The sequence below is a fragment of the Telopea speciosissima genome, chromosome 5 (genome assembly GCF_018873765.1).
Source record: "Telopea speciosissima isolate NSW1024214 ecotype Mountain lineage chromosome 5, Tspe_v1, whole genome shotgun sequence".
NCBI classification, from domain to species: Eukaryota; Viridiplantae; Streptophyta; class Magnoliopsida; order Proteales; family Proteaceae; genus Telopea; species Telopea speciosissima.
Window position 1 is genome coordinate 59,818,810 of NC_057920.1, and position 15,960 is coordinate 59,834,769.

Consider the following 15,960-nt stretch of genomic DNA (forward strand, 5'->3'; position numbering starts at 1 on the left):
CTTCCTTTGATCCCCTCCCGGTTGACTGCCCATTATTGAACTCCGATGCTGCACCTTATGCACAAAAGATTCCAACTATGGAAAGGTAAACTCCTATCCTATGCGGGGCACCTTGTGTTGATCAAATTAGTCCTCCAAGCATCCTATTTGTATTGGTCAAGAATCTTTGGCATCCCTCAGTCGATTATTGCAAAGCTAGAAGGCATCATGTGCTCCTTTCTTTGGAAGAGATCCGATACTTCAAGATTTCTTCACCCTATAGCCTGGTCATCAGTGTGCCTCCCAAGAGCTGAAGGGGGTTTAACTCAAACAAGGTTGGGATATTAAAGCTTATTTGGAAGATTGCCTTAAAGGAAAAAAGTAGCTGGGTTGATTGGGTATATCGAAGATATTTTTGCAAGGACTCCATTTGGACAGTCCCTATCCCCTCAGATGCTTCCTGGATATGGAGAAAGATAGTACAACTTAGGCCCCTTTCTCTAAGCTCTATCGTTTCCTTGATTGATGATGGGGCTTCTACTAAGCTTTGGCTGGACAACTGGCATCCTGCGGGTATTCTTCTTCAAGTGGTCGGTGACATAACTATTTATAGTTTGGGTTTGGATAGATTGGCTACGGTCTCTCACATCATTTGGAGATCATCTTGGGATCCTCCATCTACTTCCCCCCCCCCCCCTTGTACCTCATCTTGGCTGCCATCCCTCATATCCTCAGGTCCCCACCGGTAGAGGTGACAAAACCATTTGGAAAGCCTCTCAATCTGGCAAGTTCAGTCTGAAATCTGCTTGGAATCTCATTAGAGCTCGTGGTGATTTTATCATTTGGCACAAATCGGTTTGGTTCCCAAGCTTCATTCCCCGACATAGCTTCACCCTTTGGCGTGCGCTCCGCAACTGTCTGCCTTCCCAGGCACATCCCTGTTTCCCCTTGCTGCCTTTTGTGCTGGTTCGGTCTTGGGGATATTGATCACATGTTCTTCAAATCCCCTTTCTTCTCGAAGATCTGGTCTTGGTTTCTTGTTTGTTGCTGGTCCGTTCACCGGAGGATCCTCCCTTTTCATCGGGAATGGATTTGGGTGGATATGACTTTTGGAGGCTCTTCTTTTTGCGACCGCCTAGGTAAACTCGCATGTGATGCTGCTATTCATCAAAATTGGCTGGATTTATCCACCTGTGTCCCCAAATCCATATCTTTCAATCTGATTGGGAATTTCATCTTCTTTGATATCAAAAGCAAGCTATCGGCAATCCCTTTGCATCACTCAGGCTCTCCCCGTGACAGTCACATTGTATCTTCTTGGAACTTTGCCCCTTAGGGTTGTATCTTCTTGTTTTCTTCTTGGGGCCTTGCCCTTTTGGGTTGTAATTTTGTTGTCTCTTAGCTCCTTTTGAGCTCTCTTTGTATCCCCTCTGGGGCTTTTCTCTTTGGTTAATGCATTTTTAAATTACTCAAAAAAAATATCATTTTTGTTTCTGAACCCATTCATATATTTTATTATTTATTGAGCTTAGTTGGGGCATGGGTGAGTCCCAGGATTAGTCCATCATGGCCTTCTTTACAGCTTATTTTTCTTTTTTCTGTTTTGGACTATTATACCCTTTATCAAGTCATGTAAGTAGGAGTATTATTACTTTATGCAATAGCATTTTGGGGAGGGGTGTATATGATGTGTTGCTGATCTGTCTATTCTGATCATTCTTTTCTTCTCAAACTAAATACAATACAGCAGCAGCTTGCAGCTCACTATATTCTTCTGATTTCTGGTTTTTCGCTTGGTGATTACCAAGTTAATTCTCCTCAATATCTTCCCTACGTTGATCTCTCTCTCTCTCCTTGTGAAACTATCTTCATTGGGTGGAAGTCTTGCTCCAACCGAGAAAAGGGAATTTACCCCTCTCCTTCACTCCCTACTCGTGTCTGTTTCTAATAGGGTTAAAACATGGTTCCCTCTTCTCCAACACAAGATCCCCGCTCTCTCTCTCCCATGTATGTTGGTCATACCGGACCTTGCCCAACTCAAACACTAGAAATATTTTACTTTTACCAAAATTAGAGAATGTCTGAAGTTATTTCATGCCCCTTTTCTGTTCTGAAAGGGAATTTGCATGGAATGTCAAAGAAATGCTAAATAATTTTCCATAGGTCTGCTCCAACTTGCATGGACGCATGTGACTTTCTTTCTCTTTTTTTGCCCTCCCCTTCCACCACGTGAGCAGTCAGAAAGTTGGTTGGTTGGTGGTGAGTTGTAAAGACTAAAGAGGCGAAGAAAAGTTTAGTTGCTTGGGTGCAGCTAGCTTGTAGTTCAGTGGTCCATTGTGTGCTCACTGCTCAAATATTTGAAGGCAGGAAGTAGGAGAATTTATGAAGTAGGTTTTTTATTTTGCTCATTTTCTTTTTTGGTCAATTCCAACTTTTTTATGTTGCAATTGCATATCCTTCTTTGTGCAGAGCAAGTCAATTTGTATGTTGCCGGGGGGTCTTATATAGTAGCATACTAATGATGCAAACCCGAGAGGGTAAGCAAACCAAGATCGAATCTGGAAGAGAGTAGGGGTAGATGTTGGACAGCTTGGGTCAGATTTGGTTAGTTCTGATCCTTCTATGTTGGTGTTTGAATGATGAAGGTGGAAATGGTGCAAATGATGATGGATGATGAATGATGAATGATGAATCATGAAGATAGTAGGATAACTTTGGCAAGCTAGACTCGCATTAGTTGCCCAATTGTCGGAGTCGCACCAAGGTCACGATCGAAGGAGTCCCCCCTTGATGATGCCACTTGAGTCTCACAAGCAAAAGTTCTCACAAGAGGATTCTTTTTTTGTTTAAATTCTGGGTTGCCTTTGAGAGCCCATGGCTTGTATTATATAGCCATAAGATGGAAGCTGAATGCCTCTTGGTTACATGCAATTACATTTAATTGACTTTTGGACTCCAACACCTAGAAACTAAAACCAATAAAACATTAAAGACATAATACATGAATCTAGGAATATGAAATAACCCACTACATTAATCGACCTAGGAATGAAATAAGCTACTACTAAGCCTAATCCTGTATGTCTCCCTTGGACCCTAATTTTAGGCCCATTACAAAGAAAACACAGAATCAAAGGCCCAATGCATACATAACCCCACCAAAGGCTTATTTCCAACAAAATAAGCCCATTACGTGACTTATCTGCATCAACTAAGGTCTTTATTAGCATCAATGAAAAGAAATTTACATATTTTGATTCTTTTGGCTTATATGATCCCTCTTTGGAAGTGTTTACATTGTTTTATTTGTTAATTGAAATATTTAAGTTTAATTTATCATAAGGGAGAGGGTTCTCTGAGCAAGCAGGGTAGCCTAGGCTCAGAGAGACTTTTCCCATATCATAATTAAGGAATATTAAACAAGTGAACAGTTATGGAATAAACAATGGCTAATATTAGGGGGGAGAATTACGCTCAAGATCAACATCTGTAAGTTTGGTGAGTTTGTGATTACTTTTGAGGGAAAGAGATCCATTATTATGAGTTGAACATACTTCATTTAATTTTACATGTTTTTTGCACATTAAGTTCTGTTATCATTCTCTCTTTTTTGCCCCTCCTGCCTTTGTTCGTTTGTGTATTAATAATTTGGTTTATCATATCTATCAAATAATACTAATACTAATAATAATTTGGTTTACCGTTTTCAGCTTTTAGCTTTATATCTGCACTGAAGGAAAATTTCATTTAAAACATCGTAACTAATTTGCAGATATTTGAAGAATAAGATTAAATCGGAGGACAAGCATCGGTTTCACTTTTTTAATAGTTTTTTCTTTCGCAAGCTGGCTGATCTAGACAAAGATCCATCTAGTGCTTCCGAAGGCAGAGAAGCTTTTCTACGTGTTCGTAAGTGGACAAGGAAAGTGGATCTATTTGAAAAGGATTACATCTTTATTCCTGTTAATTTCAAGTAAGTCATTAGTTATTCAATATTAACTTTTGATTAAGTGTCTTTCCCACTCTTAAGTTTGTCTGATGTAATCTATACTTTTGCATCATTAAATTCACAGTTTACACTGGAGCTTGATTGTCCTCTGTCATCCGGGTGAAGTGGTTAACTTTAAAGGTAAATTACTCTGAAATTGCATTTTGGTTTGTGAAGCCGTTATTCTCTCTTTGACGTCCATCCAATTTTTACTCTGAAATTGCATTTTGGTTTGTGAAGCCGTTATTCTCTCTTTGACGTCCATCCAATTATTCTCTTCAGATGAAGATATTGAAAAGTCCCCTAAAGTACCATGCATATTGCACATGGATTCTATTAAAGGAAGTCATAAAGGCCTAAAGAATCTTATTCAAAGGTAATATGTTTCAGTTTGTTTGGATTTAATGATAGAGATATTCTGATTTAACCATCCATCTGCTCTGAGCCGTGATCAATGGAGTTTATTTTTTTGTAGAACATGTTTTGTCATGCATACAATAATTGCTTTGTTTCTTTTGTCTTTTTTTAGTGGTGATTAAAGCTTTGCCTTGCAGTCCAGTCCTTGTTGCTAGTGAAGTTAGTCTAATCATTTAAAAAGTTAATCTATATTTTTGGCATGAGTAGGAATCCTAATGCCATTAATGCCTCAATCTCTTTAGGATGTCTTGATCTTCTGGAAGTACTTCACTCTCTTTTCACAATAACTTACTTTCAGCTAATGCCACCCATTCTTGGGCCTGTCATCATTTGATCATGTCCTCCTTGAGGGTGAGCTACATTATGTGTTCTCTCGGAATGTGGATAGGGTTTTATTTGTTAGGATACATACCCATATCGGGATAGAAGAAGTTTTCTGGTCCATTCATTTCTGATCTCTTTCGTACTAATCATTATCCTGCTGATTTGGTTTTGACTTTTGACTAAGGTTGTCTTCTTAAGTGCATTGGAATAGCCAGTTAGTTGATTCCAGTTCTCAAAGTTATTGCACAGTGACTTAGGTTTGTTGTTCAAGGATAACTCAAAAGCCTCTTGACTGATTGTTGGCTTATTGGTTTTATTTTTTTTAACCACCTGCCAGCAGAAGCTATTTTTTTTCAATGCTTTCACAGGCCAGTGACTCTATCTTTGACGGAGATTCAGCTACAGTATTTGGTTGGATTTCATCTCGGGTCTGGTATGATGTGGAATTAGGGTTCCACAATTTAACAGTCTCCAAGGGGTGGAATCAAATCTGAATTAGCCCTAGTTTTGATGGACGTAAGAGAGAATGCTTGCTGTTTGGGATGGATGGTTTGATTAAAAAAATGTTTGTTGATTATGACCTAAGCTGTTATTCTTCTAATTATGGATTGTGACAATGATAGAGGCCCATTTTCATTTTCTGGATGTAACCACGTGTTGGTCACTGACAATTCTGTCAACGCTATTGAAAACTTCATATTTTCTTTTAGTTTTTCTGCCAAAAGAGAGGCTTTTGAGGTCGTTATGTAGGTTATGGATATGTTAGTTTGTTTTTCAAGTGTAATAATTTTTATTCACTCATGACTCGTCACTTCTTTACATTGGAAGGACAGTTACCTATGGGAAGAGTGGAAAGAAAAGAAAAGAGAGTCATCAGAAGATGTTTCAGCAAAATTCTCTAATTTGCGGTTTGTGCCCCTAGAGGTATCTAAATTACTTCTTTATAGTCCCTCCAATGTCATTTCTTTTGGCTTTTTTGTGGAGACAGGCGTGTCTAGTACTGAATCAAAATTTGCCCCCCCCCCTGTTTTACATCTTTTTCTTTTAATTGATAATGCCAATGCCGCCCCCCCCCCTTCTTTTGGGATGGGGGAGTAATGCCCATGACTGTTTTGGGTATTGTAGTGAAGGATCAAGTTTTATTACATATTTTAATTATGTTTTATCTTGTTTGTTGTTGCATTGAATTCAAAATTGGTAATGGATCCATAGAAGGGGAGAGAATACAAAAGGGGAAAATAGTCATTAGTAGTTTCAAAATTACACCTTTCTGGGCAGTTCCTTTCATTGAAAATGTTTATATAAGAAACATGAGTTATTTCATGTATATCCGCTTGCATGTTGTTTATCCATGTGTCATTTCTAATGTGCTTTGGGAAAAGGGAATTCACGCCTTCAGTGCTGGTATTATTTCTGTCTTGTCAGCTTTTTTTACCACATCCACTGGGTGAAATGATTTGGTCATTTCGACATGGACTTTTTTTTTTTTTGGGGTGGGGGGTGTATGCATCATTACATTGGCTACATGTCAAATTTATTGACCTGTCTCAATTCTATGTCATCCACTGGGTGAAATGATTTGGTCATTCCGACATGGACTCTTTTTTTTTTTTGGGGGGTGGGGGGTGGGGGTTGTATACATTATTACATTGGCTACATGTCAAATTTATTGACCTGTCTCAACTCTATGTCCTACTATGTATGAGGCCTTTCATGTTTCATCAGCAGTCCGAGTACTTATTAAAGAATTGACTTTTCAAACAATCTTCAAAGTTCTATATTGGTATGCAACAATGCAAATGAACACATGAACAAGACGATGATGTGGTCAGCATGCCCACTAAGTCTGAGTGCCAACACATATAGCTATGTGAGGACTCGAATAAACTTCGTTTGGTGGAAGGTGCTCTACCCTAAGGTGGGGTGGCAGTGATGACAAGTTGGTAATAGAGATTCGGTGGAAAACTGAACTACTGAAGTTGGTGCCGAATAGGGATGCACAAATAGGAATGAGACTTCAATAGCATTAGTAACTCAATGCATTTTGAATGAAACTAAAGTAAATGAAGAACTGTGGGGAATTTTGACAGTTTTGGATAAAGGAGAGAGAAGTTCTAGGATAATGTTTGATCTATCTTATATCCTTTACATTTGTCTCTTAGAGTGATTTATTCATATACTATTGTCATGGATACAATTGTTGATATGAATAGTACCTTTGGATACAATTGTTGATATGAATAGTACCTTTGTCTTTTCTATAGTTGAGACCAAATTATCTAGTTGGTATTCCCATAGTAGTCACGGTGTCTCGGGGACCCAAGGCGTTGGAGAGGGTCCAAATTTAAGGCGACACCAACTAAGCCTTCAAGGCGGCCGCCTACTCGCCGCCTAGGCGATGCCTTGACAACTGTGCCGTATTTCTAATCTACATTAACATCTTTACTTCAAATTTGATCTCTAAAATTTACAAATTGTGATGGTCAAATGTTGATCCAAACCTTTTTAGATTTTATGCTACTATGCTCTTATTCAGAGATGGACAAGGTACCACACAGCTTTTCCATTGATTCCCTTTCGAAGTTTCCACTCAGGTCTTTTAATGTAGTCCTAGATTGGTAGGAGACCAATTAGGAGCCAGCACACCAGGATCTGATATGAATTGGTAGTCCGATTGGGGTAAAATATTCTTGGAACCTCTTCCTCTAGAAGGCCGACCTTGTAGGAAAGAGAAGAAACAATATGTATATCATACAGGAGCTCTAACATGGTAGACTATCCAAAGGGGGACATAGGTGGATAAATAATTTCAACACCTGCCCGCTCCCAAGGGGACTTGATACCGTGACCCCTGTCTGCTCTGATACCATGTTGGAACCACTTTTTCTAAAAGGTCGACCTTTTAGGAAAGGGAGGAAACAATATATATATCATACAGGAGTTCTAACACGGCGGACTATCCAAAGGGGAACACGGGTGAATAAGTAATTTTAACACCTGCCGGCTCCTAGAGGGACTCGATACCGTGACCCCTGCCTGCTCTGATACCATGTTGGAACTGCTTCCTCTAAAAGGCCGACCTTGTAGGAAAGAGAGGAAACAATATGTATATCATATAAGAGCTCTAACATGGCGGACTATCCAAAGGGGGACAAGGGTGGATAAATAATTTCAACAAATATGAATTTAGGTCAAAATTAGATTTAGGGTTAGGGTTTAAGGTGTCGGTTATGCTAGAAAGGTGTAGGGGAGTCTATCAGTGAAGGTCCTGAGATGTTTTGATGGATGGAGGTGTGTAGGCTTGAATAGGCAGCAAGTAGGGTTAGGGTTTGGGTTGACAGAAGTTAACCAAACTTGAATGGTTTCCTTAGGAGGATATGAGGGATAATTGGTCAGATTTGTGGACTGTTCTGTCGGTTGGTTTGGGCTGGGCAGAAATTAGGGTTTTGGGTTTTGATTTGCGATGGAAGGGATTAGAGTTTTAATGGTGGGAATGGGCAGCAGTGTGGATCGAGTATTTCAAATGGGCAGGGGGTGTCACGGGTGAAGTTTGGTGAGTTTTGTGGGTGATGTAGGATTATGAGAAATTGAAAAACTAAAGGGGGAAAACTTAGGGTTGGGGCTGTAGAGGATTAGAAGAAGGGAGGGGATGGGGATCACTATTAACTTTACTGTTGTTGCAGAAACTCTGTGGCAGTGGCTTGTTGGAAGTTGAAACTTGAATAAAAATCAGATCTTGGACAGAAACTTGAAAGTAGACTTAAGTAGAACTTGAGAGGAATCACTCAGGCTTCACACTGAAGAGTGTTGATTGGATCACACACCAATCCCACCAACGAACCACCCGGGCTTCACACCGCAAAGCGTTGATTGGATAACACACCCATCCCACCAACTTTGATCACACACAAAGCGGATATTCAATAGAAGAAAGGTTGCAGTAGCTTGCAAGAGCAGATTTCATAAAACAATGAGGTAAAGAGGAGCCCCATGGTTTGCCTTTATTTATAATAGCCAAAGACCTACATTCATAAATCCCAGCTGAGTCTAATTACAAAACACACCCTCTCTAAAATTCGTGTAGAGGTGTGGACCCTAAATATAATTTAAGTGGTTCAACCAGTTCAATTTAAAACGCTAAAACATAAAATTAAACTAAGTATAGGGCTAATCCCGTCTGTAACTTATGTACCCCTACTTTAAGTCTATAAAAGTGACCTATTACATTGAAAACCCATGGGACCAAAGGCCCAACATGTCTATAGCGCAACCCTAGACTTATTCCTAAAGGAAAGAAGCCTAGTTTGGTGATAGACCTGCATCATCTTTTAAAGATTTATTTACTGTTTTTTTTTTTTAATGTGAAATCTGTTGATAGCTTAGATGTTTTGATTTGATATAATTAACAAAAACCTTTTTCCTGGTAATCAAGGGAGGAAGAAAAGTCTCTAGAAGTCCTCTTTTTTTTTTTTATTGTCGTTAGTTATACTGTGACTGTCCCTTTAAATAAATGCAAATAATCAAGAACAGTCAGACACGTAGACATAACTGTAGAGAGTGTCATTACCAAAAAAACTATAGAGAATGTAAATGAATGGACGCATTGTGGCTGAAGTTTGATAAATAACAACTATGATCCTTTAAGAGCAAACACTCGGCTGATCTGGTGCAGGGGTTTATAAACAAATGAAATGTTGCTATGGTAGCTGGATTGTCGGAATAAACATAAAAGAAACTGTTTTAGAAATAGAAGTATTGTGTATAAATCCTAGCCTCTGCTTTTCGGTAGGGATGTATTGACTAGAGGCACTAGACATACACAAGTGAAGCCCTATGGTGTATGCTATTTGCTAATGGCAAGTTATAATCCAGGAGGTTTTAAGGAAAAGTCCGACCAAAACAGGTTATATAAGGGGTTCAGCTAAGAACCACTCTACAGTAGGATCGATAAACCCACAAACCCAAAATAGAAACAAGAGGCAGAATTAGAAAGTATATGAAATCAACCAAACCTTCCACTGCTGCCCTACAGAGTTTATGGCAGCAATTGGATCTACTCAGATTTTCATTCTTTCACTATTGCTGATATTGCTGCCTATCGCAAACACGTGTACAAAATTCGTGTCTATGACTTCTTGGTAGGCCTGAATGTTGAATATGATCCCATTCGTGTGCAAGTGCTTAGCCGATCTCAATTCCCTACATTAGAGCAGTCCTTTGCTTTGGTTCATACTGAGGAGACTCGTAGGGCTGCTATGTTGCACACTACTACTATTGATAGATCTGCCTTACAAGCTGGTTTCAGCCCTACTTCCATTACCATTACCAATGGTGGTAATGCTGCCTCCAAGGAGCCTGTAAAGTGTGAACACTGCTACAAGGGAAACCTGCTGACTTTGAGGCGAAATGTGGTCGTGGGAAGTCCAAGTCCAAGGCTAATCACACTAAAACTACTGCTGCTGCCCCTTCTACAGACATTGGTCTCACTCCGTATGAACTTTTAGCTTTCTGTCTCATGCTAAAGGCTTCTTCAGCTCCACTTGCTCCGGCATCTGCACCCCCTGCCTCTTTTGGTTCTCACTTTGCTTCAGGTATTCTAGTCGGTAGTCATTGTGCATCGGCCGTCTCCAGCCCTTGGATTATATACTCCGGTGCTACTAACCACATGACTAGTTCCTCCCATGTTTTTCACCTATATTCTCCCTCTTCTAGGAAAGATACTGTTCTAGTAGCTAATGGTTCCCTTTCTCCTATATCTGGAAAAGGTTCCATTCGCTGCTCTCCTCCCCTTACATTATCTTCTCTTTTGCATGTTCCCTCTTTTTCTACTAATTTTCTTTCAATTGGTAATCTTACCAAAGATTTAAACTATAAAATAACTTTTTTTCCTTCCCACTGTGTCATACAAGATCTAACGAAAGGGACGACGATTGGGGGTGGTAAGGTACATGGTGGTCTCTACTTATTCGACATAGGTCAGACTTCTCTTCCACCAACTTCATCTCCAGCTCATCATTTACACTCAGCCACGTCTCCTAATCTCCATCTGTGGCATTGTTGGCTTGGCCATCCTCCCCTTAGAACTTTAGCTTTTTTATTTCCTCAGTTAGTCAAAGATTGTAAAACATATGAGTTTTTATCTGAGGCTTGTGTTTTGGCCAAACAGACTTATTCCAGTTATTCTCCTATGAATAATAGAAGCGTTTCTCCATTTGTTTTAGTTCATATTGATGTGTGGAGCCTTGCCCATCGTGCTTCCATTTCTTGTCATAAATGCTTTGTTTCCTTTATAGACTATTATACTCGCACCACTTGGGTGTACAAGATGCAACACACGAGTGAGGTTTTTCGCTGTTTTCAGCTCTTTCATCTTATGGTTCCGACCCAATTCAATGCAACCCTAAAAATTCTGCGCAGTGACAATGGAAGAGAATACATAGAGGGTCGGTTCCAAACTTATTTGGCTGTTAATGGGATACTTTCATCAGAACAGCTGTGTAGATACTCATGCCCATAATGGAGTGGCTGAAAGAAAGAATTGTCATCTTTTGAAGGTTGCATGGCAGGTCCCTTCTCAATACTGGAGTGATGCTATCCTTATTGGTGCATATCTCATAAACTGCATGCCTACTCGCGTTCTTGATGGTCGTGCACCTACTGACATTCTCTAGGGTTCTTCCTTTGTGATGCCACCGAAAATATTTGGCTGTGTTTGTTATACTCGCAATCATCATCCTCATGGCAAGCGTGATCCTCGTGGCATTCGGTGTATCTTTTTGGGCTACTCCGCTACCCAAAAAGGATTGTAGTGTTATCATCCTCCCACTCGGCGTACTCTGGTTACTATGGACATTGTCTTCCATGAATCCCTGACATATTATTCGCAACCACCTCTTCAGGGGGAGCATGATCCAGGTGTTGAAGATGTGCTTGCTATATTACTGGTTCCAATTTAGGGGGAGCCATCTCTTCCAACACCTACTCTAGTCTCTAGTTCGGTTCTTGTTCAGGGGGCGTAGACCTGTGAGTTAGATTCCTGTTGATAAAGTATATACCCAGATCCCTAAGCACAAGGAGCAAGTTTAGATTACACCACTATTGTACCTCTTCTCCAATCGTCAGATCTTGATCCTGAGCCTGGTACTCCATCTGGTAAGGATCCTTCTCTTGAATTACCTATTGTTGTTTGTAAAGGCATTAAGTCCTATACCCAACATCCCATCTTTAATGTTGTTTCCGATGATTCTTTGTCGTCTTCCTATCGTGCCTTTGTGTCTTCTTTTTCTTCTGTTTCTATTCCACAGAAGTGGCAGTAGGCGATCGTAGATCTAAAGTGGAAAGCAGCCATGATGGATGAGATGAAAGCCTTATCCAAAAATGAGACGTGGGAGTTAGTGGTTCTTCCTCTGGGCAAGAAATCAGTCGGCTGTAAATGGGTATTTGTTGTTATGCAGAAGATGGATCGGTCAGTGGATGGATACAAGGCAAGACTTGTGACCAAGGGGTTTACTACCAGGAGACTTTTGCTCCAGTTGCAAAGTTGAATACTGTTCGAGTTTTATTGTCATATGCTGTCAATCTGGGCTGGGATTTGCAGCAATTGGGCGTAAAAAATCCCTTTCTTCATTGAGAGATGGAAGAGGAAGTTTATATGGAGAGTCCTCCAGGTTTTTCTTATGACAAGACTTATGGGAAGGTTTGCAAATTGAAGTGGGCATTATATGGGCTGAAGCAATCCCCTTGGGTTTGGTTTGTTAGGTTCCATAAAGCTATGATCTTTGTAGGGTACAAGTAGAGTAATGCTGATCACACCTTGCTCACCAAGCGTCGTGGAGATAAGATCACCCTTCTTATAGTCTATGTCGATGACATAGTTGTAACCGGTAATGATGCTGATGAAGTTTCTCACCTGAAGTTTTTCTTGGGACGAGAATTTGAAATAAAAGATCTAGGACAACTAAGGTACTTCCTTGGGATTGAAGTTGCCCATTCTTCCAAAGGCTTTTTTCTCTCCCAAAGGAAGCATGTTCTGGACATACTCTCAGAGCCTGGTTTGTTTGGGTGTCATCCTTGTGATACTCCTTTGGAAGCTACTATGCGTTTGAAAGAGAAAAATGGTGATCCTGTTGATAGGGACGTTATCAACGGTTGGTCGGACAATTAATTTATCTCTCCCACACTAGACCGGACGTTGCATCTGCAACAATGTTCAAAATCTCATTTCGTTTTGGTATTCCGGTCTATTTCGGTCGAAATATTGTATTTTTTCTACAAGGTTTCGGTAGGTCATTTCGGTGGGTTTTAGGCCAAGTTAAGGCCTGAAACTTCATGGAAACCATATTTTTGGCTATATAAACACGTCTAAATGTTCAAATTGCAAAAATAGTCACCCAAAGTGGTGTTTTGCATTTGCACCATTGATTGGCTGTATATGGTCGAATCCTAATGTTTAACTTAGTTAATTACACATACATTACACATACACATTGTTTAAGACTTCAAGTATTGGAGGACATAATAACTAATAAGCGATTTAAACAAGTAAATTCAGTTGGAAAAATAAATTCAAGTCAAGTAGTCATCAAGTGACTTAAATGTCTACTAATAATTACTCCATCGTTTAGGATCGACCCCACTCATAGTCTGATAGAGCTGACGTGCATTGTTCTCTGATTGTAGGACATATGAATGCCACGTCATAGTCTGGGAGAAGAAACGAGTGTAGTCATCCACGATTACCATGTAAATAGCATCATCATGTTGAAGGTAACCTATCCTAGGAGGCTAGGATATGGGTCACCAAAGTGTGAAGAACCACGACTACCCACTGATCCATTATGATATGACGACTCTGGGAGCATGTACGGGTACGGCTGGTGGGTTGGGTAAGAGAAAATGTCATCCACAAAAGTTGATCCACCACGTCCTTAGATGCGGAGAAGATTCAAAGGCCGGTTAAAAAATCACCAAAGAGAAGTGGAGGAAGAAATGGGTGGATGAAAGCGAAAAAAGCAAGCCATGTGAGCTCTCGATTGAAATTTCGACTGAGACTCACGAGACTTTGACATTTTATAACTTGGGTTTGTAACATCTTGCCGAAATATCGGCGAGATGTTACAAAATACCGAAATCTCGACCGAGTTAGTGTATTTTTTCATTTCAAAATGGTCTTTCGTTTCAGTCAGACCGAGATACTCGAGATTCTAGAAATCTTGAACGAGTTTTAAGGAGTGTTTGTATTATGATTTGCAGTAGGTTTGGTCTGTCAGTTCATGCATAATCCCTGCTCCACTCATATGGCTTCTGTTCTTCGTATTCTCCATTACTTGAAGTCAGCTACAGGAAAAGGGATTCTCTTTTCTCCGCATGATCATATTCATATTGAGGCCTACACTAATGCTGACTGGGGTGGTAATCCTGATCGGAAATTTACTTCAGGTTATTGTATGTTTGTAGGAGGTAATCTTGTCACATGGCGTAGTAAGAAACAAAATGTTGTGGCAAGGTCCAGTGCTGAAGCAGAGTTTAGTACTATTGCCCAAGGAATATGTGAGTTATTGTGGCTTCAAAGTTTACTCCAAGATCTTAGTGGTTCTATACATCGTCCAATGATGTTGTACTGTGACAACAAAGCAGCAATTAGCATTGCCCACAATCCAGTGCAGCATGACCTTACCAAGCACATAGAGATTGACAGACACTTCATCAAGGAGAAGTTAGAAAGTGGACAGATTTGTATACCTTTTGTGAAGTCTGGTGATCTGCTTCCTGATGTCTTCTTTAATAGGCTAAGTGGAAAGATTTTTTATCCTAATTTGGTCAAGTTGGGCATGTGTGATATCTATGCTCCAACTTGAGGGGGAGTGTTGAGTTATGTAACCTGAAAGGATATTTTGGTCTTTCCCCCCCATAGCTAGTAGAGTCGGTTATGTGGGGGGGGGGTTTATTTGTAATTCTGTTTACTCTTTGAAAGTTATAAATAAAGGGCTTGATGATCACATTGATCATTCAAGCATTCCATTCTAATTTGTTCTGTTAACAGTATTAAACGGAACAGGCTAGCTAATCCCAGTAGTTGGGATAAGGTTTAGTTAAGTCGAGTTGATTTGACTAAAGTGGTAGTTCTAAATATCATAAACAGATTTAGCTATGGTGGTTGTGCATGCTGGAACCACATAATTCTCTAGGATTCAACACTGTACCAAGAATAGCACAGGTTGGGTGCTAATGATTGGAAATGGTAATTCTATCTTCTCTTTGTTGATTTGCTTTGGCCACGTGAGATGTGGGTAGAGAGAGCCTCAAAAGGTGGAGGCTGAGATATAATTAAGTAACCTGCACCATTATGGAGTCTGGGCTGGGCCTTTTCTTTATCGAAGCATATTGGCTTGCACCGTTGTTTGGTTGAATCAGGTGGGTCCATGCACTACTACATCAAATGAATTAGTGGTTGATTAGTCTTACAAAGTGTTCTATATTCTATTTTTACTTTATGGTGTTAGTTCTTTTTTATATTGATTAGAACTACTACTAGTTGTAGTTAACATTTTCTTATTTTAACAAAAGTGCAGCTTTGTTATCTCTCACTCTTTTTTTAAAAAAAAAAATATTTTTCAGCTGCCACAGCAGGAAAATTCATTTGATTGTGGCCTGTTCTTGCTGCACTATGTGGAATTGTTTTTGGAAGAAGCTCCAGTTGACTTCAGCCCTTTCAAGATTACAAAATTTTCCCACTTTGTAAGCGATCTTCTTCTTTTGCACTGTACATATGAATTTTCCGGTTTTTTTTAATCATAAATATATGGACAGGTTGCAATTATGTGCGGAAATCCATGTCTTATGGGGCATGAACCAGTTAAGACATGACACTTTGAATTGATGTTGTTTCATATTTATTTTATGTATTTCTTTAACTTGGTAAGCTCTTTGCCTATGGTACGAGCTTAACTTTAAATATGACCCTTTTATCGTTATACAAGCCGTATTTGCATGTCAAAAGATTTTGGCAAAATGTGACAGCTCTGCAGAACCTGATGTAATCCATCTTCTGAACTTTGGACCTCTAATGCTTATTTTATGTAGACTACTCTAAAAAAAGGCTGGTTGGCAAGGTTTTAAAGGTGGTGATGATGAGAAAAAATTAGCTGAAATTTTATCTTATCAAAGTCAGGTTAACCAATTTAATGAATCAGATGTGATTTCAAATTATGTTTTGTGTTTCCAGTGCCAATTTTCAGAAAATAAACTAGAGA

The 15,960-nt window shown here is 39.6% G+C and overlaps 1 protein-coding gene across 1 annotated transcript in view; it reads left to right on the plus strand.

The window, feature by feature from the left end:
* LOC122661902 (probable ubiquitin-like-specific protease 2B) overlaps positions 1-15,960 on the plus strand; it is a 98,681-nt gene that overhangs the window by 59,919 nt on the left and 22,802 nt on the right. Inside the window, exons 10-14 of the mRNA XM_043857413.1 lie at positions 3,752-3,952; positions 4,053-4,108; positions 4,250-4,343; positions 5,542-5,632; positions 15,326-15,445. Coding sequence (XP_043713348.1) covers positions 3,752-3,952; positions 4,053-4,108; positions 4,250-4,343; positions 5,542-5,632; positions 15,326-15,445 — 562 coding nt within the window. The remainder of the gene's footprint in view (positions 1-3,751; positions 3,953-4,052; positions 4,109-4,249; positions 4,344-5,541; positions 5,633-15,325; positions 15,446-15,960) is intronic.